Source organism: Heteronotia binoei, chromosome 1 (assembly GCF_032191835.1).
Source record: "Heteronotia binoei isolate CCM8104 ecotype False Entrance Well chromosome 1, APGP_CSIRO_Hbin_v1, whole genome shotgun sequence".
NCBI lineage: Eukaryota > Metazoa > Chordata > Lepidosauria > Squamata > Gekkonidae > Heteronotia > Heteronotia binoei.
The window spans coordinates 207,189,995-207,214,825 of NC_083223.1; the positions used below are offsets into that span (position 1 = coordinate 207,189,995).

The following is a 24,831-nucleotide window of genomic DNA, read 5'->3' on the forward strand; positions in this document are numbered from 1 at the left end:
GGGCTGCACCTAGAACAAAACTACAAATCCCATTCGCCCGCGCGGTTGCCGGGGTGGGGAAAACGAGTTTGAGAAACGGACGAGTTGTGTTGGCGGGAGGAGTCACCGCCTGCGTGAGGACTATGTAGGGCTGAGGAAGGAAAGCCGGGGCTTGAGTTTATGAGCTGAAAAAACCGGCGACCCTTTGAGATGACCCCTCTTGGGATTCGGTGTGGGGAGCAATTAACCTGCCAGGAGTGTCCGCACTTGGAGGTAAACATGCGGGCCCCAGCAGAAGCGGGGGCAGGGTGTCTCGTTGGCCTAAAAGGTGGGGGTGAGAAGAGCGGCGGCTCCAGGACTTACCTGTCAAGTAAAAGAGAGTGAAAGGGATACTTTCATAGCCTGGTTGTTAGCATAGGGGCGGCAAGCAACTAGGGAGTGTTATTGCCTCCATGCTCTACTTACGGGTCTCCCAGAAGCATCTTGTTGGCCACTGAAGCTGGTTGTTTAACAGAGGTCTTAGTGGTCTAACTCAGGAGCGCTGTTCTTACGCTTTTTTTTGTTGTTGTTACTCATTGATTCAGTGGTAATCACTTCTAAATGAGTTTAGGAATTCATCTGCATATATATTACTTTGATGCAATACTTGAGGCAGAAATAGATTCAGTCCTTCTGAAGAAAAGAAGACCAGTGTTTCCTGAACTTGATAGCTGAGGCCCATTTTTTCTGAGTTAATAGAAGAGATGTGTTTCATTCTTGCACTCAAAGATTTATGTTTAACATGTCAGTAACTGATACAGGTAGCAATTTAATCTAGTGCCTGGGGGACCTATCAAATTCTGACCTTGAAAGATTTGACAACAGTTTCACTCAAAAGTAAAAGAAAGCTGTCATTGTTAAACTTTTCTTTTCGATTTTGTAGTCCTGGCTGTGCCTCAGGAGCAGGATGATGGAGCTTGCCTGTTTTTGATCGAGATCAGAGAGTTAGTTTGCATAGAAAAATATAAACTTCCAAGCCATTAAAAATTACTTAGTTTTGTATAGTGTGTTCAGTGTTCAAGGCACTGCATATATGCTGTGTTAAATCTTTCAATTTGTTTATCTCCATATTGTAGATGGAGGGCAGAGAGTAAAAGACAGTGGCTTTTACTGAGCCTTCTGGTCCAAGTGAGGTTCTGGTAGAGGTGAAGTTGGGGACCTCCTACATCACAGCTCATTCTCTTAATCACTGTGCTGGATTACTTTATTGTCAGGAACACAGAGTGGCCGCTCAGAATAAGGAAATTGGTTTTATTTAGTGTAAGCAATGCCAATGCTTATTCTTTGGGCTTCTGTGTTCCAATCATCCATTTTGGGGGATGTGCTGCGCAGTGCCCAGTCTCAGATGTAGCAGTTTTGCCTGGTCCCAGAAGAGATTACCAGCTGAATCTCGAGTATGAAATTTTTATTTTAAAAAAAAAAGGGAAAATGGAAATGAAAAGTAATAATCTGTAAAGAAAAATAGAATAATTCTGTATGTTGCTGTAGAATTCAAATAAAAGAAAATGTCATCATACTGTTACACGCTTAGCCTCTCATACAGTAGTCATATAGAATTATATTGTAAATTCCCATTTAGGTTATCAATTTAACTTGTATTTCAACCATATAAATTGAAGAATATTAACCACAGTTCACACCAAAGCAATTTAAGTGTCTAGCCATACATATAACTTCTCCCAGTATTCTCTTGCTTCCTCAGAAATGGAAGCTCCAAGAACTACCCACGAAACAGGAACTGATCGGGAAAATACTGGAAGCAGCAGAGATGGACTATTTATTGTTATTGCTTGCTGGGAAATCCAAGGAAGAAGCAAGAGAATACTGGGAGAAGTTATATGTATGGCTAGACACTTAAATTGCTTTGGTGTGAACTGTGGTTAATCTTCAATTTATATGGTTGAAATACAAGCTAAATTGATAACCTAAATGGGAACTTACAATATAATTCTATATGACTACTGTGATGAGAGGCTAAGCGTGTAACAGTATGATGAAATTTTCTTTTATTTGAATTCTACAGCGACATGCAGAATGTATTCTATTTTTTTTTTACAGATGTATTATTACTTTTCTCTTTCCATTTTTCTTTTTTTCTTGAAAATAAAAATTTAATACTCAGCTGAATCTCTATGTGAATTGCTAGTCTGTGCATGACTTGTGATTGGAAGGCAAGAGGACTAAGTAGTGAGTCCTTTGGAGAGGCTATAGGTGACCTCCTCTGCAAGTGGATAATTTTGAATGAATTCATGCTTGTCAATCTACTAAAAGAACTCCAAGAGGTTGGTGAGGGAGGACTTCATTTTGTAGAAGTCATATTAATTTTCCCTCAGTAGAATTTGTTCCTTGTCATGTTTAATTTTTTTTCCTTTAACAGCAGTTTCTACTAATTTTCCTGGAAAAGATGTTAGGTTAACTGGCCTGTAATTTCCTGGATCTCTTCTGTGCCTTTTTAAAAACTGGGGTAATAATTGTGATTTTTCAGTCATCTGGCACAGAGGTAAATTTTAGCTATGTTAGATACACTTGTTAGTAAATCAACAGGTTAATATCTGAGTTCTTGAAGAACTCTTGGGTGTATGCCATCTGCACCTGTGAAGTTACAGGTTTTCAGTTTGCCTAGTAGCCCATCTCTTATCACTTCAATTTAATTCAGTTTTTTGGACACCCTTCCCAAATATAGTTGCCCTCTAATGTGGGTATGTGCCCCACATTTTTCATAATGAAAATGAATGCAAAAATGTATTCAAGTTTCTCTGCCATCTCCCTTTCTTCTTTAAGCAATCCATTTATTCGTTTGTCATTCAAAGACCCAACTACCTCAGTAGACTATTGTTTGTCTTAATGTTTTTGGCCACCAGCTCCTCAGATTCTCTTTTTGCTTGCCTATTGTCAACTTAACATTTGTTTTGTATCAGTTTCAGTTTATTTCAATTTATATCCCGCCCTTCCCGCCGAAGTGGCTCAGGGCAGCTCACAACATATAAAATCTAACAAAGTTTGGCTTTAAAATACATCAATTTACAACAATGGCTTTAAAAATACATCAATTTAGACAATTTAAAACAGTAAAATAATAAACATATAGAACAAGCGATCTGCCAAAATGATACACTACAACCTTCCATAAAGTTTCCAATGTCAGTCTGTTATAGGCCAGCCGGAAGAGGGCTGTCTTGCAGGCCCTGCGGAACTGCCCAAGGTCCCGGCAGGGCCCTCACCTCTTCCAGCAGCTGGTTCCACCAGCAAGGCGCCATTACCGAAAAGGCCCTGTCCCTGGTGGATTTCAGATGGGCCTCCTTTGGCCCGGGGATTACAAGCAGGTTTTGAGAACCCGATCTCAATACTCTCTGGGAACATGTGGGGAGAGACGGTCCCTAAGGTAGGCAGGTCCTAGGCCATATAGGGCTTTAAAGGTAATAACCAGCACCTTGTATCGAACTCGGTATATTATTGGCAGCCAATGCAGATCCTGAAGCCCCGGCCGAATGTGCTCCCGTCTTGGGAGCCCTAATAACAGCCGGGCAGCAGCATTCTGCACTAACTGCAACTTCTGGGTTCGGCACATGGGCAGCCCCATGTAGAGGGCATTACAGTAGTCCAACCTCGAGATGACCGTGGCATGAATCACCGTTGCTAGATCGTCATGCTCCAGGAAAGGGGCCAACTGCCAAAGTTTTGCCAAAACTTATACTCCTTTTTATTCACCTTGATTAAAGAAACCTTCCACTTTTTAAAAGAAGCCTTCTTGGCTGTTTTGGCTTCCCTAATGTGAGTTGTTAACCATGCAGGTATCCTTTTAAACTTGATACTGTTCCTGATTTGAGGTAAACATTCTATCTAGGCCTCAGTCAGCATAGTGGTAAATAGTTTCCAGGCACCCTGGGGGTATTTGGTGTTCTTAATTCTCTGTTTTTATTTTCTTTTGACGAGTTACCTCATTTCAGCAACATTCCCTTTTTTTAAATCAAAAGTATTGTTTTAGGCGTTGGGGGCAAATTGACATGAATACTGGACTTAATAGTATTATGGTCACTATTCCCAATCAGTCCAACATTTATATCTTGCACTGGGTCTCAAACCCAACTCAGAATCAAGTCCAGAGTTGTACCCCTCTAGTTGGTTCTGTGACCAGTTGTGTTATGAGCTCTCCTTGGGGTTCAGGAGCACATTCCTCAGGACCAGGAGAAGCCAGAGACTATTCTGAGGGAAGACCAGAAGGCTCAGAGGACTCTCAACACCACTGGACATTCCTGCCAAGTATGCCAGAATCCAGGGCAGCCAGTCTTGTAGGGCCGGGTCCTGGACTACCAGTCTTCCAAATTGTTCCCCCACCCAGCAAGAGCAAAAGAGATGATGGGCCTGTGAGGAGGCAATTCAGCAACAAAGAAGTGCCAGGCTGGCAGCCCGTGTTCCAGCTACTGTTCCAGATCCCTGCCTTAAGTGTATATAATGCTTTACAGAATCAGGGCTCAATTGAGTCCTGGCCGGGTGAAACCCTTCAAGATACTGAAGCCTGAACTAAGCAGGGAGCCTTGCTGGTTCAACTAGTTGGTATGGTTAGCTTACTTGTAGGGAAGGTTAGTTTACTTGTAGAGAGTTTGGTGTAGTGGTTAAGAGCATCAACTTTAAGCTGGAAGAATCAGGTTTGATTCCCCACTCCTGCACATGCAACTGCTGGTATGACCTTGGATCAGTCACAAGTTCTTTCAGAGCTGTTCTCTCAAGCAGTTCTCGAAAGAGCTCTCTCAGCCCCACCTACCTCAAAAGGTGTCTGTTGGGGGGAGGAGAAGGGAAAGGAGATTGTAAGTTGCTCTGAGACTCCAAAGATGCATTCACACTACACTAAATAATGCGTTGCAATTGGATTTTTACTGTATAAGAATAGCAAAAATCCATTTGCAAAACACATCGTTTAGTGTAATGTGACTTGCAGCCAAGTCCAGTTTCTTCTCTTTTTTTCTTGTCTTCTGCTTCCATATTACCTGTGAAACTGGACCTAGCACCCAGCTTCTGAATCTACCTGAAGCTGTTGCTATCGAAGTTAGAACAATCTGTTTCAGTGCATAGTCATTTCTGATGTCTAAGAACCTCATTTCAGTATGACTTGAGCATGTATTTGTCTAGTGAGTGCTAGGGTAGATGAAGTCAGCCAGTATTACAACATTTTCCCATTTAATTACCACTCTTATTTTCTCTTCTATTTCAAGTTCAGCCTCTTGGTTATGGTCAGGGAGGTGAGCGTACGCTCCTATTTTAAAGTAACCCTTAGGGCCCACAGTGATTCCTTGGGGGAATTTCTTTCTATAACTTTTTCTAGCTTACTTGATTATCTGCTATCTTTGATATAGACAGAGCAGTGCATCCCCAGGACATCCCCCTCTGCTGTAGTGTTTATATCCAGGAATAACTGCATTCCATTGATTTTCCCCGCACACACACATACCCCACATTCTATCACCAGGTTTCTGAAATGGCCAATATATCTACTGTTATTTAGCACCAGACATTCCAGCAGCCCAATCTTGGTTTAGAGAGTACTCCTATTGACATACAGGCACTTGTATCCCATTTCTCTTTTTAAGGATTTCCACCTCACTTGAGTTGCCTCACAAGACCCTTGAATTTCCACCTCCCTGCAGTTTCCTCCTTCACTGCTTATTCTCGCTCTCACGTTCTAGCCCTCTCCCATCAATATTTTCCCAATAATTTACCACACCATTCCTTAGCGATGAGTTGTTCCAAACCAGACCAACTCCTTTATCCCCCAAAAGTTAGTTTAAAAGCTCTGCTTTGCTACCTTTTTGATATTAAGTGTAAACAGCCTGGTTCCCTCTTGGTCTTAAGTGAAGCTCATCTTTTGTGTACATGGTTAAGCTTGTCCCAGAAAGTTCTGCAGTGCCTAACAATTCTAAACTCTATCACTTTCTCATTCATGCATTGAATTACTAATATGTTTCTATCTAGCTTACTCTGCATGGAACAGGAAGCAGTTTTGATAATACTACCTTGGAGGTGTGGGCCTTTAGCCTACTGCCTATCTTGATTGCTAAAAATCGGGCTGATACTCTTGACATTCTTTGGATATTCAAGTCGCCTGTGAAAATCATGTGTTAATTTATGTGCTCATGCCATCCATGCTACCTTAAATTAATTTGATCTAATGGTTTAATTGTTTTATTGCTGGTTTAAAATATTTTTACCATGTTGTGATCCGCCCTGAGCCCATTATGGGAAAGGGCGGACTATAAATTCACTAAAAAAATAAATTATCTAAATTTACCCTCCAGAACTACACAACTGCATTTCCCAATATCATTGGCATCAATGTGCATGACTGCCAACTCCTCTCCCATGTTAGGTATATGCCTGTCTAGTAAGTGCTTGATGTCCACAACCTTTGCACCTAGCAAGACAAGTCACCTTGCAGCTTATAGACTTGAAAATGAGAACTGGAATAAAAGAAACTGAGCTACTTCTCACTCACTCCCTTGTCTGTAATCGTATCTGTATCATAAATATGTATCTTCATAAGAACTAGCAACCTGTTTAGAAGAAGATTTGATTCTGGAATGTAACAGCATTTTGTGGCTACACGGGCTTAAATCATAATGTAAATAACCAACAGAATGTTGATGTAAATAATTAATGTATGAGCTGTTGTGCTATATTTATAATGTTTGACTTCAAAAAGATATTTTTCCATTATTCTAAAAGCAGCCTTTAACCCAGTATGTTTTAAGGACATTTATTTAAAAAGTTAAATTGTATGTAGGCTTAATTTTTAAAAAGCGGAACAGTATTTAAGCCATTAAAATAATTGTAAGTTTATTTTTATCCATCTGTCTCACAAATTTTATTTTACTTCATTTGTTCCCCCCAGAAGGGAACCAAAGCAAATTTCATCATTCTCTACTCTTCCATTTTATCCTCACAAAACAACCGTGTGAGAGAGGCTACACTGAGAGTATGTGACTGATCACTTCCATTGCAGAATGGAAGTTCACATATGGGTCTCCCAGATCCTAGTTTGACACTCTAGCCACTGCAACACACTGGCTCTCACAAAACAATATATATGAGTACTGGTAAAATGGTCTACAGACTCTGCAATACACTGCCTTTAGTTTGGACAAATATCCAACCATTCTCTTTATGCTTCACTTTCTAACTATGCTGTCCTGAAATGCCTCCCACTTTTGTAAAAAGAACTTTTAAAGCCTCCCTTTTCAGAGTGGCTTTAGCCATTATGAGCAAGCATCACCAGCTATCTGTTCAGCCTCTTCCATATTTGGCTGGCAGTGTTTGTTAATAGCATTGCAGTGTAGAAATAGCGTGCAGATTGTAGGTAAAAATACAAGATGTGTAAGTTTCTTACACAAATTCTTTTTTCAAGTTAGATCTAGGTGGGTTGCCATGTTGGTATGAAGCAATAGAATAAAGGTCGAGTCCAGCAGCGCCTTTAAGTCCAACAAAGTTTTATTAAAGGTATGAGCTTTTGTGTGCACACACACTTCTTCAGATACAATGAAAAACTAACTATAAATGAGACTGTCTGGATAGCTAATGATTCGTGTGTGCGATGTTCAAAGCCTCTTCATTATTGGAAGCAGTGGATAGATGCAGAAAGACTATTACACATTTTGTGACAGCTATCAACTAAACTTTCAGAGGCTTTGTCCAAATTCTTATTACTATATCTCACAGATAAGAAGCTTTACTAATCTTTCTTTGTCTCTAGATATCCCATGCTGTCCCTACAGAGGCTGGGCAGAGTTTGGATTGCCCACTGGAATCTAGCTCAAAGAGTCTTCCAGAATGGGCAAACATATAAGTGTGTGAAGTGGACTGGGTACTGTTCTTGGGTTTGGTGCTCACACGTGAACCCTCAGGATTTCCCGGTAAGCTGGAACAGAAAGCCTCACAATCACATACAGAACTGTTCCATTCATCTCAGTCCTGCTAACATGAAATCTGAAGGCGATGAGCCAACACCAAAACGAAGGAGATGTAGTGAGGACCAGGACATTAGCTTCAGTCCTAATGAACAATTGAGTACCTCTTTTCCAAATGAAGCTTTAGTGTTTCAGAATAAACCTCAACATGAAGAAGAAAGCCTTCCAAAACCAAGAGGTAATGTGATATTTTTACTGTCTTTGTAAATTCTTCACAATATTAAAATGAGTGTTTTTTACCCACTGGAGTTTAAAGAGACAGTGTGGGGAGTAGTACAGCCAGTTTAGAGTTATAGGTAGGCTTGACACATGCCCGCTTCAGGCAAATAGCCTCCCAATGGACGGCCCTCCCACTCCCCTATCCCCCCATCCCCCTATTCATTTCAACCAGCAAGAAAACTGTGGGAGACAGAAATGATGTAATGCAATGTGTCAACATCAAAACCCCCATTTTTTATAAGTTTCACCATAGAGTTGGGGGAGAGGAGTCCAGAGTTTCACTTGACACTGATGCATTACAGAACATCAGTTTCACCCCTTGATCTGCTTCCAAAGCTCCCATAGTTATCTGACAACTCCAGCTATAGTGCATGTTGTGTATTTTTTACTTATTTATTGCCTTCATTTATTGTTTGCCTTTGTCACTAAGAGTTAAGACAGATTACACTTGAACCCAAGACTCCTCAGTTCAAGTTCTCATGCTAATATGAAATTCCTTCTGTGATCTTGCAGCACTCCCCATCTCTCTGGCTAACCAACTTCACAGGATTATAGCCTGAATAAAATGGAATATAACATGCGCTACTTTGAGGAAGCTTTGATACAAAAAGTCTCTTGTTATCCCCTAACTTTATGGCAGTGATACTAATTGGCTCAGGAGCCTCATGTGGCTCCTCTGAGCACCATTTCCCATTGTACCACCTGTCCCATGTTTCAGGAAAGTGAGGAAGGCCCTTGCTCAGTGGGGTTTGTGGTCAGCAGGTGGTTTCTGACCTGAAACAGCTGCCATCAGTACAGTGGGTAAGTTGCTAGCCTTCCTGAATGCACTTGACCTTATGGCAGGCATGGAAGTAAATGTGACTCCTTTGGTTGATGGTAATTGCAGGTATGGCTCTCTACATGCTACAGAGTTTGAACCACTGGTCTGTGGTGAATTCAGTTCAGGCAGGTGCACACACTGAAGTCCCAAAAAGATGTGATATAGGGCAAGTGAAATGGGTCTTTCCAGTTTTTTAAAATAAAAAGTAGGTAAGCAGGACTCTTGTTTGGTTTGGGCATGTGGATGCAGTGGGGAATGGGGATGTAAACGTTCACACATACAGTTCTGCCCATCAAATAATTTTCCATTACAGAGAATGCTGGGTCATTGAAGTCATGTGTGTAGATATTCTAGTGTTCTTTTTCTGCTTTATAGACACCAAGCAATCCCTGGCATCTCAAAAAAGGGTCCAGGCAAATAGGTGTGAAAAACCTCAGCTTGAGACCCTGGAGAGCCGCTGCCAGTCTGAGTAGACAATACTGACTTTGATGGACCAAGGGTCTGATTCAGTATAAGGCAGCTTCATATGTCCAAGCAGTCCTCCTTTCAGTGGTGAACCAGAAATACTGTAGAGAATGATGAGGCAGGGTCTACTCTGTTATCATTTCCATGAGACTACCTTATCTGTAAACTCACTGCTTGGCTTTGGACAGACATTTCCTCTTACTTCCTCTCTTTCTTTTTTTAAATAAGGGCAACACTTTGTTGTAGTTCTGTGATTTGTAGCTCAGCTTTTGAACTTCTTGGTCTGATTCTCATCTCTGCAATAAATTACTTGTATATGTATAATCCTTTCTTTTTCTATAATAAAAGCCCTGTGGTGAAGCCAAATCCAGATCTCCCATTGGCTTTAGGGTGCACTTCATAAACCATTGGCCCATCATGTGTCAGTCACCACCTCTAGACTCCCATTGGCTGACTCCCTTGCCCACTGCCAGATCCAGGACAGACAAGGATTGGACCACTGGGGAAGCTACTAGGCAGCTGTTGCTAGGCAACCAACAGAAGCTATTGCTTCTGTCAGTAAAACGCTACCAAGCTTGGTGGGGGAGGCCCTTTCCAGGCCTGTTTTGGCCTTTGAGGGAGAACTCATTGGACCCAGTCCTGACTACAGTTGCGAGCTCCAGGTAGGTGGGAAATTCCTGGAGATTTAGTGATGGCGTCTAAGCAAGCCAGATTTTGGGGAGGGGAGAGGCCTTGGCGGAATATAATGCCATAGTGTCCACCCTCCAAAGCAGGGATCTGTTATCTGGAGTTCAGTTGTGAATACCAGGAGATCTTCAGGCTCCATCTGGAGGTTGGCTATCCTACGCCTGGCAGCACCCTCTGGTGACTTGATGCATCCTGACTGGCATGACTTAACTAGGCCCGGTTGCTTGCTCTTGGTCAGCAGCAGCCCCCCCATGACAGCCAGTGTGACTTAGCTGTTGCCAATCCCAGGTTGTGAAATTCCTGGGGATTTGAGGAGTGGAGCCTGGAGAGAGTGGGCTTTGAGGAGGGATGGGACCTCAGGTAGGTTCAATGCCATAGACACCACCCTCCAAATCAGCCATTTCCTTCTAGGGAACCACTGTTGCCAATCTCCAAGTGAGGACTGGGGATCACTCATAATTACAAGTGCTCTCCAAATGGCAGAGATCACCTCCCTGGAGGTGTGTGGGGGGAATGAATGCCTTCACTTGGGTGGGTGGGAAGACACCAGGGATGGAGGGGCACTCACCCAGAGCTTCTTTCTAGAGTCCATTGTATTTTTCCTCACAACGGGCCTTAATCCTATATGTTATAAAGTATGCTGTTTTCTCTTTGCATCTTAAATATGTTTTACATTAGTGGTGGCCAGTGTTTTGAGCAAGCTGGATCCAGGAGTGCTGCTGTGGTGGACATTACAGTACACCTACCATCCGGTGCAGTTCTGCCTCAGATAGAAGGAAGAAGAAGAAGACTGCAGATTTATACCCTGCCATTCTCTCTGAATCAGAGACTCAGAGTGGCTTACAATCTCCTTTATCTTCTCCTCTTACAACAGATACCCTGTGAGGTGGGTGGGGCTGAGAGGGCTCTCTCAGCAGCTGCCCTTTCAAGGACAACTCCTGCAATAGCTGTGGCTATCCCAAGGCAGCAGCTGTAAATGGAGGAGTAGAGAATCAACCTGGTTTTCCCAGATAAGAGCCCGCACACTTAACAACTACACCAAACTGGAGCAGATGGCACAATAATTTGGGATAATAGATGGGGCATTGCAAAACTCCCAATGCCTGTGCCTTTAGTTGGGTACTCATACTTTGTGGACAAAGATTTATCAATATCACAGCCCTTCCTGCTCAAATTACCATGAAACTATTTGCTTGGCTCTGACAATTTAGAAACCCATTGACCAGACCATATCTATTAAAATATCCTATTAAAATCTGAAACAGACCCAGGCCAACATGATTTTATGCCATCATGATATTGTTTCTTTTGGTTTTAATTGATGTAATTTTAGATTTTGAAATATGATTTATTCCGTGAACCCTTCTGTTGTAATCCACCCTGAACCCACTTTGGCAAGGAGGGTGGTATGGAAATTGAATGAATAAATAAATATTTATTGCTTAAGGTCGTTTTTTCTCAGCATTTTTATGCAGGCTATCCATTTTCTTAGTGAGCCCTCAGTAAGATAAAATTATTCTCCAAACAGAACCTAAACTCTCTCAAGTCAAAAGTATTAATGTCAACATCCCCCCCCCCCCTTTCTGACTACTGTTTCAGCAGGTGTGATCAAAAGATCCTGGGAATATTTTTGTCAGAAGAGTAAAAAAATGAAGATCCTTGAAGAGGATAAGCAGATCAGTCAGGACAATAAAGAACTACAGGAAAAGTTTGATTTTACTGTGATGTCATACAACATTCTTTCCCAGGATTTATTAGAAGACAACTCCCACCTGTATAAACACTGCAGACACCAAATACTATCTTGGAACTATCGGTTTCCCAACATTCTCTCAGACATCAAACGGCTGGATGCAGATGTAAGTGGAAAGCTACCCCACAGCTTTCACTAAGAAAGCAATTTATGCTTAGCAGGGGGTCTCCATTACAGAATGTAAGCAGTTGTAACTCTGTCTCACATGGTATTTTCAGGTGTACACAGTACAGTGCAAACTGAATGTGATAAACACACTTTTGGCAATAACATGTGCCATTATGCTTTCTAATAACAAATGATCTAGCATCTATAAGGACATCGAATGTCCACCCTAGGTGTGAAGTACCGTAATTCTCACTCACTGAAATCTGTGGATCTTAGAAGTGCTGCTGTGTGATTGATCAGTACACTTTTCCTTCTCAGGTACTTTGTTTACAAGAGGTCCAAGAAGACCAGTATGGAAAGGAAATCAAGCCCAGTTTGGAAGCCTTAGGTATAATATGTTATTTAAAACCATAAGTTACGCATTATAAGTAAATCGTAACCAGAATATGTTAGAGGAAACAAGTTTTAAGGTCTCTAAGTGAGCTCAAATTTCAGGGGGGGATCACATCCTGTAGTATTAACAAATCTACTGTGGCACAAGTTTTTTGGTCTTTCACTTCAGTAGCATTTGTGTTTGCAGCGCTCTGTGTGCACTAGTACCCCATCTTTTTTAGACTTTGGAAAGTGTATCTGAGCATGGTACTTGATCAGAACTAAAGTAGCAGCCACATCTTCCTGTGTTTTGGTGTGTATTGATATGGATGTCAGAGTACTCAAAAAAGGGCCCTGTGCCTGCTTTGAATGGGGCATGCTTGTTTAAATTAAATGTCATGGAGGGGGGAAATGTGTCAGTGGCTATAGCTGTAATGATTAAATGAAAACTCCATACTTGAAGGCTTCTAATTGCCAGTTGTTGAAGAGCAGCAGCTGACAAATGTGGCTGCCTTCATGACCTGTTGTTGAACTTCCCAAAGTCATTTGTTGGACACTATGGGAAACAGGATACTAGACTAGATGGACCCTTGATCTGCTATAGCAGGGTTTTGTTCCTGTATTCTCCGCATAGTATGCTTCTATTTGTTTAACATCGTATAATCTTCCTTTTCCTGTCAGACAACTTAAAGTGTGAAGTAGCCAGTAGCCTGTTTCTGTCAAAGTCGAGACACTTCAGAGAAATGGATTTGAGTAACTTTCCTTTGTGTTACTCTTTGTAATCAGCTGTCTTACTGTCAGCTGAAGGATCAGCTTGCCATCCAGTCTTAACTAAACAATCTGCTAGAAAGGTCACTTAGATTTGGATCTGTTGTTTGAGAGGGTGTCAGATGTTAGAGTGCAGAAAATTGTTTGTCAAGATAACCCTGTCATGTTGCTTGTGGCTGCTCTTTATTCTCTTGAAGATGGGCCTGCTGCCGTTTTGAACCATGCTGCCAAGACTGAAGCTGAAAAAAGTTTTTGAAGGACTCTGTCTTCCTCAACATCCTAGTTAAACAGTGAAAGAGAATATTTGTCATCTTGTGTAGATTTTTAAAAGAGCCCTGTGGCACAGTGTTAAAGCTGCAATACTGCAGTCCTAAGCTCTGCTCACGACCTGAGTTCGATCCCCGGTGGAAGCTGGGTTTTCAGGTAGCTGGCTTGAGGTTGACTCAGCCTTCCATTCTTCCGAGGTCGGTAAAATGAGTACCCAGCTTGCTGGGGGGAAAGTGTAGATGGCTGGGGAAGGCAATGGCAAACCACCCCATAAAAAGTCGGCCATGAAAACGTGAAAGCAATGTCATCCCAGAGTTGGAAACGACTGGTGCTTGCACAGGTGACCTTTCCTTTCCTGTGTAGATTTTATACTTTTTATCTGTCAATGCTGTGTAAATTCTTTTCTTTTTTAAGTTAAATACTTTTTAAAACCATTGATTATAATTCAGTGCCAGGATTTTCATAATATTCTGATTGCTAATATCCATTCTTTGGCCTTTTGTTCCAGATATTGGTCTTGTAGTCAGGGAGAGTTGGATTTTGGAAGCACAGGCATTTATACTGAAGTTTCCTGAAGTTCAAATGCAGCACACCTCATATTTGGCAGAAAATAATAGTTTTATTAATTCTGTTGTAAACTTAGTAGAAATCATTGACAAGATCTCTTTAAGAGACAGCTGTTTATAACTGAGATATCTGAAAATTGCAAGGGATTTTGTGATTCCTCTTTAGAAATTGCAGCAATCAGTGGCTCATGCAATTAATGCTGGAGATGGAGAGGCTCAGCAGTTCTTGCAACCAGTCAGACTGAATCTTGAAATCCTCTTATACAGGCTACCATTGCGAATACAAGATGAGGACAGGAAGGAAACCTGACGGCTGTGCTATTTGCTTCAAGATCTCCAAGTTTAGCCTGCTCTCCTCAAACCCAGTGGAATTCTTCCGCCGCGATATCCCACTGTTGGACCGAGATAATGTAGGGTTGGTTGTGCTCCTGCAGCCTCGGTTTCACTGTAAAGTCAGTGCAGCTATATGTGTGGCCAACACACATCTGCTATACAACCCAAGACGGGGGGACATTAAGCTAACCCAATTAGCAATTCTGCTGGCTGAAATCACCAACGTGGCCATTCAAGAAGATGGACGTTTCTGTCCCCTTGTCCTCTGTGGTGACTTTAACTCTGTCCCTTACTCTCCGCTGTACAATTTCTTAAAGGAAGGAAAACTGAACTATGAAGGACTTCCTATAGGGCAAGTAGGTATCGATTTCCTAAGGAACTGATGTTGGTTGACTTCATATAATATTGAACTGGGTGCCCCCCCCATCCCATCACTAATAATATTATGAAGATTCCTTGAGAACTGTGCTTTTCATGCTGTAGTGTGCTGCTTGGTCCAAAGCGCAGGAGTACAGTATCTGTTTTCAGGGAACTCTGGTCTTCTTTGGAAGCTTATTGTCACTTTCTCAATAAGAAGGTCAGTAATGGCAGACATGTTCCTGGGAAGTCAACTGGCCACCTCTGTCAGTTTTCTCCTGCAACATGCAGTTGGTGCCAGTTGTGCTCTACGGAAGCTTTGTGGGTCTTAGAGCATGTCCTTGGATCTGCAGAAGATGCTCAAGAGTTCCAGAGTAGACAAGGGGGTATTGAAATATTTCCCCAAACTAGAAAGACTTGAAAGTGCTGATATGGTGGATAGAATATTGAACGGATCAGAGACACCCAGGTTTAAATCCTCACCCAGATATGAAGCTCTCTGGGTGTCTTTGGTCCAATCCGCTGCCTTTTGGCCTAATCTACTTTGAAGAGTAGTTATGGACATAAAATAGCATAACCTAATATAGACAATGTATTGGAAGAGAAGCTTGAAAACAGATGTGAAAATGAATAGAATAAAATCCAATAAGTGGATATATACTAAAGGAGTATGTTAATCTGTAGCAGCAAAACAAAAATTGCCATGGCAGCCTTAAACTACCTGATGTTACTGTGACATGGCCTTTCAGAACAACTACTCATTTCCCATAGTTCTTTGGAAAGCCATCACAGCTAATTTGTACAAAACTAATATGCCTTTGTAGTACAGAGAGGCTCTAAGGGTAACAGACAAGAAGACTGATTACTGGATGTGATAAATATTAAGATATTGTCTAAAATATGCTGAAGAAATTATATCACAAAATGAAGGGTGATGGCCTTTTAATACTGAAATGTATTGTGTATTTGCACTTATGAAACTTTTGTCTGCTTTATCAAAGTACTAAAGAGTAGTTATGGGATAGGAGTCTATTCTTTCTCTTTTTTGTGTATGAAAAAAATGGTTATAGTGGGAGAGGAATAAGCAAGACAAATTTCAGCATATAGTGGGAGAAGAACAAGACAAATTTCAGCATAGTGTAAGTAAGCAGTTGGATCCCTGAATGATCTGCATTGTATTAGGCCAGTTAATATTCACAAGTGATATAGAGCCAAGAATGAGCTATGAGGTAGCCAAGTGGTAGATTACACATTTGTGGAAGATGATGGTGTCCCTTACTGGCTATGAGCTCCAAAATAGTTTCTCCAATTTTACTTATTTATTAAAACATTTATATCCCATATTTTCTTGTGGTTCAAGGTGGCTTGCCAGAATTTGCATGACTGGACCCAAGTCACTTCCAAGTAGCCTGGGTTTAAGATAAGGCAACAATGAATATTGAACCCATTCTAGAAACGCTTGCATTTCTTTGCGGTTGTTGTTTGTTTAAGGTATCTGGACAGGAACAGTCTCCTAAGGGTAAAAGGATACTCTCTATTCCCATTTGGCCTGAAAGTCTTGGCATCTCTCAGGACTGCATGTATGAGGAACAGCAGAAGCAACTAGAAAGAGAAAGAGGTATGTTCCAGCACAAATTGTTCACACACCCCAATCTGTTTACTGTGTAAGTCACTGAGCTCCAAGCACTTAAACACAGCAGAGTTTTCTTAGAAACCTGACATAAATTTACTGTAGCCAACTGGGATTCTTGTTTCCTTCCATCGAATTACATATCAGTTCACGGGCATGTTTTGTGCTGACTGAATAAGCCACAGCTGTAGCACTGCATATGCTGTTTTGTAGCTGCTACTCATATTTTTCAAGAGGAAAAAAAATAAGAAATTAATTAGGATATACTCTACCATGACTCCAGCATGGGACTTTTCCACTCAGCTCAAAGCTGGGTGTGTTCCAAATGTCTCTTGAAAAGATAACAGGACTGCTATTTATTGAAAGCAGACTATATAACCCAGTCCTTTATAGTAATTCTGTCAATTCTGTTATACTGGCTAATAGTGGCCAGCATTCATTAGAGCACTGACATCTAGTTTTTTAAAAAATGCATAGTTACTGTTCAAAATTGATACTCTGTAGGGATTATCTGCTGGAAATAAATGTGCTCAATATGTTGTGTTCCAGTTTCCCCATTCCAAGAAAAAGGAAAGTAACTTCTGTAATTTTTATCTGCATATGGGCTTTCAGTCATCATTTTTTTTTTCATGGAGTTTTCTCCTTTGACATTCGTTGTCATTTTTGCTTCCCTTTTTCTAGATAGAGGAGAGGCTAAAGAAAGTGCATTGGAGGCTGCAGAGGAGATCATAATAGTATCACAAAGGTACATATTGACATCTGGGTGATTGAAGCTCATAGGCAAGCTGACCGTCAAGCAACGCTTTGTGTTGTCTTGAGCTTGTTTAAATGAGGAACTAAGTATTCTTCTTATAACTAAATGTTATCATTTTATTTTAATTCTGACTTGTAGCAACCTATGTTGGAATGCTTGACATTGCCTAATATAACTCACATGGAGAGAGACCGATTTCTCACTAGACTTGTTCTGGTCTCTGAGCCCTTTTTCCCCTGGAACTTCTGTCCGATTTTTCACAAGCTGCTGTGGGTCTGCAGCTTGCCCTGCCTCTTTCCCAAGGCAAGCAGAAACCAGTTTTCAGAGGATCTTGCTTGCCACAGGAAAGAGGCAGGGTAAATCGCAGCCCCATGGCAGCTTGTGTGAAATCGGACAGAAGCGCTGGGGGGGGAAAGGGCTCCAAGACCGGAACAAGCCTAGTGAGAAATCGGTCAGAGACTTTGTTAAACTGCAGCACAAGATTACATACTGCCTTTCTTGAATTGTGATATATGGTCTGTGACTTTATATTAAAACTAGAGGATGGTACATGAACCAGTTGAACCAGAAAGTCCTTTGATATTGCCCAAATCTATAATAAATTTGAAGATCACTCTGGTGAGTACTATAAAAATGTTATATCTGAACTGGTGATCTGTCCAACTTTGCTAGTGGTTATTCCAATTGGATCCTTCAAATTTTGAGTATTTTTCTTTTTAGTAGCTTGATTTGAAGCAAAACTAGATATAAATATGTAAAATATATGGTATCATCTTTGGAAAAGCTTTATGACTAACTATTCCAAAATAATCTTTTCCTCTGTGGGAATGTACTTCCTCTAATGTTGGAATTAGCCTATAGACTGAATTTTCTGAAAAAGCTCAAATGCAATTTTAAAAAATGCCATAGTGATGTAGCATCTTCTGTGCGCTTCTTCTGACAAGGAAGTACATTCACCCAAGAAACTAGCAAGATGTAATCTATAGTAATATTTCTCTTATCGCCATGGCCAAACCGAGGAAGGCCATTCGTTAATATTTTGAGAACAAACATTTGGCCCGTCACATGTCACTAATGTCTCTGGCATCCCATTGGTTGACTTCCCTGCCCTGCCTACTTAGGCCCAGGAATGTAGAACAAACTGCCAGAAGCAGTCTTACCTCAGAGACAGCCACATCTCTTAGCTCTTCTCTGTCAACCAGCTTCAGAAAGGGCTTCAGAGCTCCTGCTGCCTCACAAAAGGCCCTATCTACAGCCCACACAGACAGCCTCCCAGCACACACAGCCTCAGAAGGCCATTGAAATAGCCAGGGAGCCTGGCTCCGCTTCAGAGGGCATGGCTGTCCCACCTTTACTGTCTTTCACTCCCTCTCTCCCTCCTCCCCTCAGCCTTGCCCCAAGATGGTTGCCTGAGGAGATAGGGAAGCCTCACAGGGTGGTTGTTCAGATCAAAGGGGGGAGAGAAATGAGGGGAATGATGTCAACTTCTTTGGTCCCCACCCCCACCCACCCCCCCGGCATGCACACACACTGTGAAGAAAGACTGTCCTTTTCCTTAGAGGCTGCTGGGTTGGCAACTGCAGGTTAGGAACTCCCACTTGGGTGGGTGGGAAGATAGCAAGTCTATGGGGGGCACTCGCTCAGAGGCCTTTAGTAGTACCTTTCCAAGTTAGTGGGAAATTCCTATAGGATCACTATAGACCTCTGAAAGAAAGGCCTTTCCTCATGGGAATCAGTGTTGCCAATCTCCAGGTGAGGGCTGGAGATCTCTCAGAATTGCAACTGCTTTCCAGATGGATGGCAGAGATCACCTCCCCTTGAGTTGAGGGGAGGAGTGAATGCCTTCATTTAGGTGAGTGGGAAGACAGCCAGGCTGGGGTGGGGGGCAGTCACCCAGAGGCCAATCCGGGCTATCAGACAGCTACCGTTGAAGCAGCAGGATCACAACAGCAGTCCGTAGTTGTCCATTCACACTGTTAGAGCACCTCAACCACGAACCTGCCACAGAAAGGGTTATGTTTTTTTTTTAAAGTCCCCTGGTGTGTGCTCTCAAGTCCTCAGAGTGGGGTTAGGGGGAAAAAATAACCCGAATGCACCAGAAACAGTTTGGCATCATCCCACTGCTCTTCCACTTGTGAGTCATGCCTGGACATTCAGACAGACAGCAAATATGCAATCTAAATGTAATTCAGGGGGAAACTACCGGGAAGATCCAGGTGGCTTTTTAATCCAGATAGGAGGCGTCTGGAGTCGGGGTGAGAGTGGGTGCAGCTCAAAGGGCAGATGTGCTCGTGTGATCATGCACATTTAATCCAAATGGGAGGCATGGTTAGGCTGGGCCAAATCTCATGTGATAGCACCCTTGGATATCCCTCAGCTGGGTTAAGGAGGCCCACTGTGAATGCCTTGTTTGGTGCTCCCCAAAGCCTGGAAGTGGAACTCCCAATCCAAGTAGATCTCCAAGTCATGAAACCATCCCCAAGTCATCAGCTGGAAGCAAATGAACTTTTTTTCCTACTGGGATCGATGAACTCTTCATTACAGCTGGATTCTGAATGCAGAAACTATGTTTTCTGGCATGGACTTTGGATCACCTTGGTCATGATGGTTCAGGTGGGCTTTGGAGCTCTACAGCCATGTAACCTTAATTATTGGTATACATTTTGATAATTTTGTCATACAGAAGTTGTTACATTGTGTTCTCATATTTGAATATTTCTGTTTCGGGTTAAAATTTGGGTCACATAATCTGTTTTCTGAGATGAATGTGTGGGGAAGAAAAGGTAGCTAAGGAAGACTATAAAAAGAATCCATTTACTTTTTATATATTTTATATATTTTGGAGGGGCATGTGAAGCTGCACCAACGTGCAGAACTCTCCAGAGAGTTCTGGCTAGTTTGGTGTAGAGGTTAGGGGTGATGAACTCTAATCTGGAGAACCAGATTTGATTCCCCACTCTTCCACATGCAGCTACTAGGTGACCTTGGGTCAGTCACAGTTCTCTCAGAGCTGTTCTCTCAAGAGCAGTTGTCAAAAGAGCTCTCTCAGCTCCACCTACCTCACAGCGGGTGTCTATTGTGGGGAGAGGAGGGGAAGGCGCTTGTAAGCCACTCTGAGACTGCGAGTGAAGGGCGGGGTATAAATCCAATCTCTTCTTCCAGTATAAACATGATCTCTCCTATAATCCTTTTTTACTACAGACACTCAAAAGTACTTTTCCCACTTAGGTTACCTACAGATTTACACCATAGTTTTCAGTTGTCTTCGGCCTACACTCATTATTTGCCTGATAGTGGACTTCCAGAAGTAACGACTTGCCACTCAAGAGGCGCAGTCACTGTGGATTACATCTTCTATTCTGAAGCAAGAGACATATTTGAGCAACCAGGTGAGGAAATCTGGTTCAGCTGTCTATATCCTTACCACATGTACCAAATAGATACCAATATCCAGTATGCCAGAATCCTTTCAAAGATCCCATGCATAAAGCATGCAGCTGATATTGGGTGCAGCCGTATTCTTTTATTCCATCATGGGGTGCAACAGCAAAAGGACAGGTTGGTTTGGACACTAACCCCTTCCTATATTTTGCTGCTGACTGAATAAAAAGCTACATCCACACCCAAGCCACTAGTTTTAATAAGGCTCCTTTCCTACTACATCAAGCAATAGCGTACCAATAATTTCACAATTGCATAATTCTCTGACAAGTGTCCTCAGATCCATTGTCCTAGATATAATGATTCCCTTCCTTGCATAGTTTGGTTTTACGGTTGTCAGAGGGCCACAGCAAAAACAGACTGGTACGTTCACTAGGAATGGGCACAAACCAGGAAAATGCATCTTGGTTTGTGGTGAGCCATTAACTGTCGCAAATGTTTAGCCCCCAAATGAACTGGCTCAGTTTCTGAGGTTTGTGACTCATTGGAATGTCTCTCCCCACCCCCACCCCCCACCCGTCATGCTAGAGACAGCAGACTCACAGGGGATCTCTGGCTAACTTTCCTCTACCTGCCCTCCAAGTGTGGTGAAGATTGGGTTTTACAGGATCTGAGTTATGGCCCAGTGCCCCAGGAAAGTACTTTTCAAGGAAATGACAGGTGGTCAGCTCCTGTTAATCTTGTAAGCAGAGTGTTGTTTCTTCAGATCTGTGGTCCATCTAGTCCAGCATTCTTAAACAGTGGCAAACAGATTGCCCTGAAGAGCCAACAGTGCATAGAGGCCAGAGCCTTCCCTTGATGCTGCCTCCTGTCTTTGGTATTCAGAGGTTTACTGCCTCTGAATGTGGTGTTTTCCTTTATTCACTTGTTTGGTAGTCCTTAATGGACCTATCCTCCATGAACCTGTCTAATCTTCTTTTAAAACTATCTGGGTTTATGGCTATCACTATGTGCACTTGCAATGAATTCTATTTTTTTTAATTCATTGGATAAAGATGCATTTCCTTCTGTCTGACCTGAATCTATTGCTCATCAATTTCATTGAGTGCCCCTAATACTACGAGAGGAAGAAAAAGCTGTCCATTTCCTCCACCCCAAACATATGTTTATCAACCTTTATTGCATACTTCCTTGGTCATCTCTTTTCTAAATTGAAAAGTGTCAAGACACTTCAGTTTTCCCTCATAGAAAAGGTGCTCGTATAGCTGTATATGACTGGTTTATTTTGTTATTTCTGTATCTTTTTTTGCCTTATTCATAATCTGATATATGCCAATAAAGGCTTGTGTTTGTTGAAAAGGTGCTCCAACGCCTTAATCATCTGAATTGCCCTCTTCTGCACTTTTCCCAGTTCTACAGTATAGTTTTCAAGATATGACAACTGTGAATATATAATTGAAGCCATATTGTAGCTTTGTACATGGGCATTACAGCATCGGCCATTTTATCTTCAGTCCTTCTCCTAATCATCCACAACATGGAATTTGGCTTCTTTACTGCTGCCAATCACTGAGTCCCAATCTCCATCGAGCTTTCCACTACAACCCCAATTCTTCTTTTTCAGTCTCAGCCAGTTAGACCCTATTGTGTATATTTTAAGCATCTTTTTGTCCCTAAATGCATCACTTTTTGCAAATCATGCTGCTGTTAAGGTCAAACAAGCAGTGGCCAGTAATAAAGCTGATAGACCTATTCTATTTTATGTGAAGTTTTTCCTGAAAAGTGGCTTTACAAAGCCTGAATGTTCTTTTTATTTGCATTTTCTTTGTTAAAAATAAATGATGATCAAGTTAAACTCATTTTTAAAAAATTGTAATAGCAGTTCCAGCAAAACTCGCCAGATGGTGCCAAAGTGTTATCCTTTTTCTTCCTTGTGAGTGCTGAAGCAAGAGGATTTTGCTGTGTGTATTACTGTGTGTATTTGCCCTGGGTTCAATGCTGTTGAGAAGCAGGTATTTCCCCACTTAACTGCAGTACATTTGTGTTCCTCAAGGGTTTTTCCTGATGGTTTTTTTCCCAAACCTGCTTTTCTGTGAAGTTTTGAGCAAGATCACAGCAAAGCCTGGATGGCTATTGTGTAAGCAAGAAACTTCTAGTTTTCCTGGTCCCACCCACACAACAGCCATTTTTACTACACACACACACACTATTTTACTACTTATATTTTTATATATAAAATCTTTAAGCCCTTTTCTTTTCGTTTTTTGTACATGGGTTTATATATTGCCCCTGTATCTGGAGTATTACTTTTTAAAGTGAAAATTGAGAATCCAGAGAACCTAATAGACAGAGTTTTTATAATAATAGAACAACATTAATTTTTAAAAAGCCCCAGTGGGTGTGGTGTGGACTGACCCATGCTGAGGTACCAGAATAAGGGAAAATATGAGAAACCACACCTGTTGGATAATTAGCACATTCCATGTTGTAAATGCTCTAGCATTATACAACTCAGTAGGCAGTATGTTAAATCAGATGTCTAAGGAGCTGCTCAGCACACTGGCTAAGGGAGGAAGTCCTTAGTTCAACTTTTACCTTGGCAATAAACTCTGAAGTGGACTTAGGTATGCCCCACTCTTTCTATTGTGAGGTGTGCACATGCTTAAGATTCAGTACAAGCTGAGACTAATCTCCCAGAATGCAGTGATTCAACAGACTAGAAACTGTGATAGGCTGCTGATCATTCTAGAATAGCAGCACTGTAATACTGTCCATTCAGGTCCCAACAGCAGAAGCTTTGTGCCAGTTGTGATATAGTACTTGCTGTGTTCATAGTAACCAATGTATTTTTTTTCTCTCCACAGGAGCTGAACGTATTTTTGATGGAGGACTGAAACTTTTAGGTAGATTATCACTCGTAACAGAAAAAGACCTGTGGATGGTTAATGGACTTCCTAATGAAACCAACTCCTCTGACCATCTCCCTCTCCTAGCTGAGTTCCGACTAGAAGAATAACACACAAATAATTGACTGTCCTATTTTCCCTTCTTCTTGGTTTTTGCTTGATTCTCCAGTGGCAGGAAAAACTGCAGGCAGCATGTCTCTCTCATAGGTTTGTGTTTTGTATTTTTTTTAAAAAAAGCTTTTGTAAATTATTGAAGCTGTTCAGATAAACAAATGGCAGCTTTACCTTGTTAATAATGGGGAAATACTGTGCTGTATTTTTTAAAAAAAATTCACTGCTTTTCACAGAGATGGTATAAAGTGCTTTCTAAAATGTAAGTGATGACAAGTTTGTGGTGTAATGGGAACCTTTGTCTTTCCTGTAAAATATCCTGAAGAATTTTGTAAGGTTTGTATCTAATGCAAATGCCTTTCAGTGTATCAATTTCTCCGTTGTCTGTAAAAAAAACTTTGGATGATGGGTTGAAATATATCTGCCTCCTTTCACCCTCTCAGTAGCCCCGTGAGTTTAGTTAAACTACAAGCACTTTGCCAAGGCAATAAGGAGACAGAGCTGGTGGGAAAAGAGCTCATTTTGCTTTGAAACTCACTGCGTATCCTTGGCATAGTCACTCTCTTTTAGCCCAGTTTCCTTTACAGAGTTATTGTGATGATAAAATGGGACAGGGAACTGTATATGCTAGTCTGGGTTATTTGGAGGAATAATAATAAAGTGTTATCAAGTCACAGCTGACTTGTGGCAATCCCTCATGGGATTTTCAAGGCAAAAGACTTTCAGAGGTAGTTTGCAATTTACTTTTTCTGCATAGTGACCTGGTCTTCCTTCTTGGTCACCCATCCAATTAGTAACCATGGCTGACCCTGCAAAATTGGCCAGAGGCATTTTGTAATATCAGGTTTTATGCTGGGACGTCACCTTTTAAATCCTGTGGGTCCAGGCCATGTTGACATCATCATCATAATTTCCTTTGTTTTTAATGCACCCAGGCGCAAGGCAGGTTACAACATGATTGAAACATACTACAGAATTAACTATAATAGTGTTAAAAACTATAAAAATTATTAATTACAAAGAATTACTGGAACATTGCTAAAACATTTGATAGCATCTGCTACACAATTAAATTAAAGTCCCAAGGGATTCTGATTGTGGGTAGCAATAGATGGAATAGTGCAGAGCAAATGGGTGGGTGAGAAAGTCAGCCATGATAGAGTAAATTCTGGCAGAGCAGGGGAGGCCAGTATAGATGAATTGCCATCGCCTCAACTTAGGCCTCATGGAATATCTCTATGTTACAGGCCTTGCAGAACTGCATTAAATCCCTCAAGGCCTGGATCTCATCTGGGAGAGTGTTCCACCAGGCTGGCGCTGGTGAGAAAGCTGAGAAAGATCTGGCTCTGGTTAAGGCCAGG

General features: G+C 41.6%; 1 protein-coding gene across 4 annotated transcripts; it reads left to right on the top strand.

Moving 5' to 3' along the window:
- On the top strand, positions 1-23,909 carry ANGEL2 (angel homolog 2). 4 transcript variants are annotated; one of them, XM_060246947.1, is made up of 9 exons: positions 1-252; positions 7,760-8,151; positions 11,767-12,023; positions 12,344-12,413; positions 14,266-14,687; positions 16,180-16,306; positions 17,000-17,063; positions 20,301-20,461; positions 23,318-23,909. In XM_060246947.1, the coding sequence occupies exons 2-9, from the start codon at positions 7,767-7,769 to the stop codon at positions 23,467-23,469; spliced, it is 1,638 nt and encodes a 545-aa protein (XP_060102930.1). In that variant the 5' UTR covers positions 1-252; positions 7,760-7,766; the 3' UTR covers positions 23,470-23,909. The 4 variants fall into 4 exon arrangements, with proteins under 4 accessions (XP_060102930.1, XP_060102913.1, XP_060102921.1 ...); XM_060246938.1 differs by having other exon boundaries at positions 44-252; positions 11,764-12,023; XM_060246930.1 differs by lacking the exon at positions 23,318-23,909 and having other exon boundaries at positions 20,301-20,694.
- Positions 23,910-24,831: the final 922 nt, after the last annotated feature.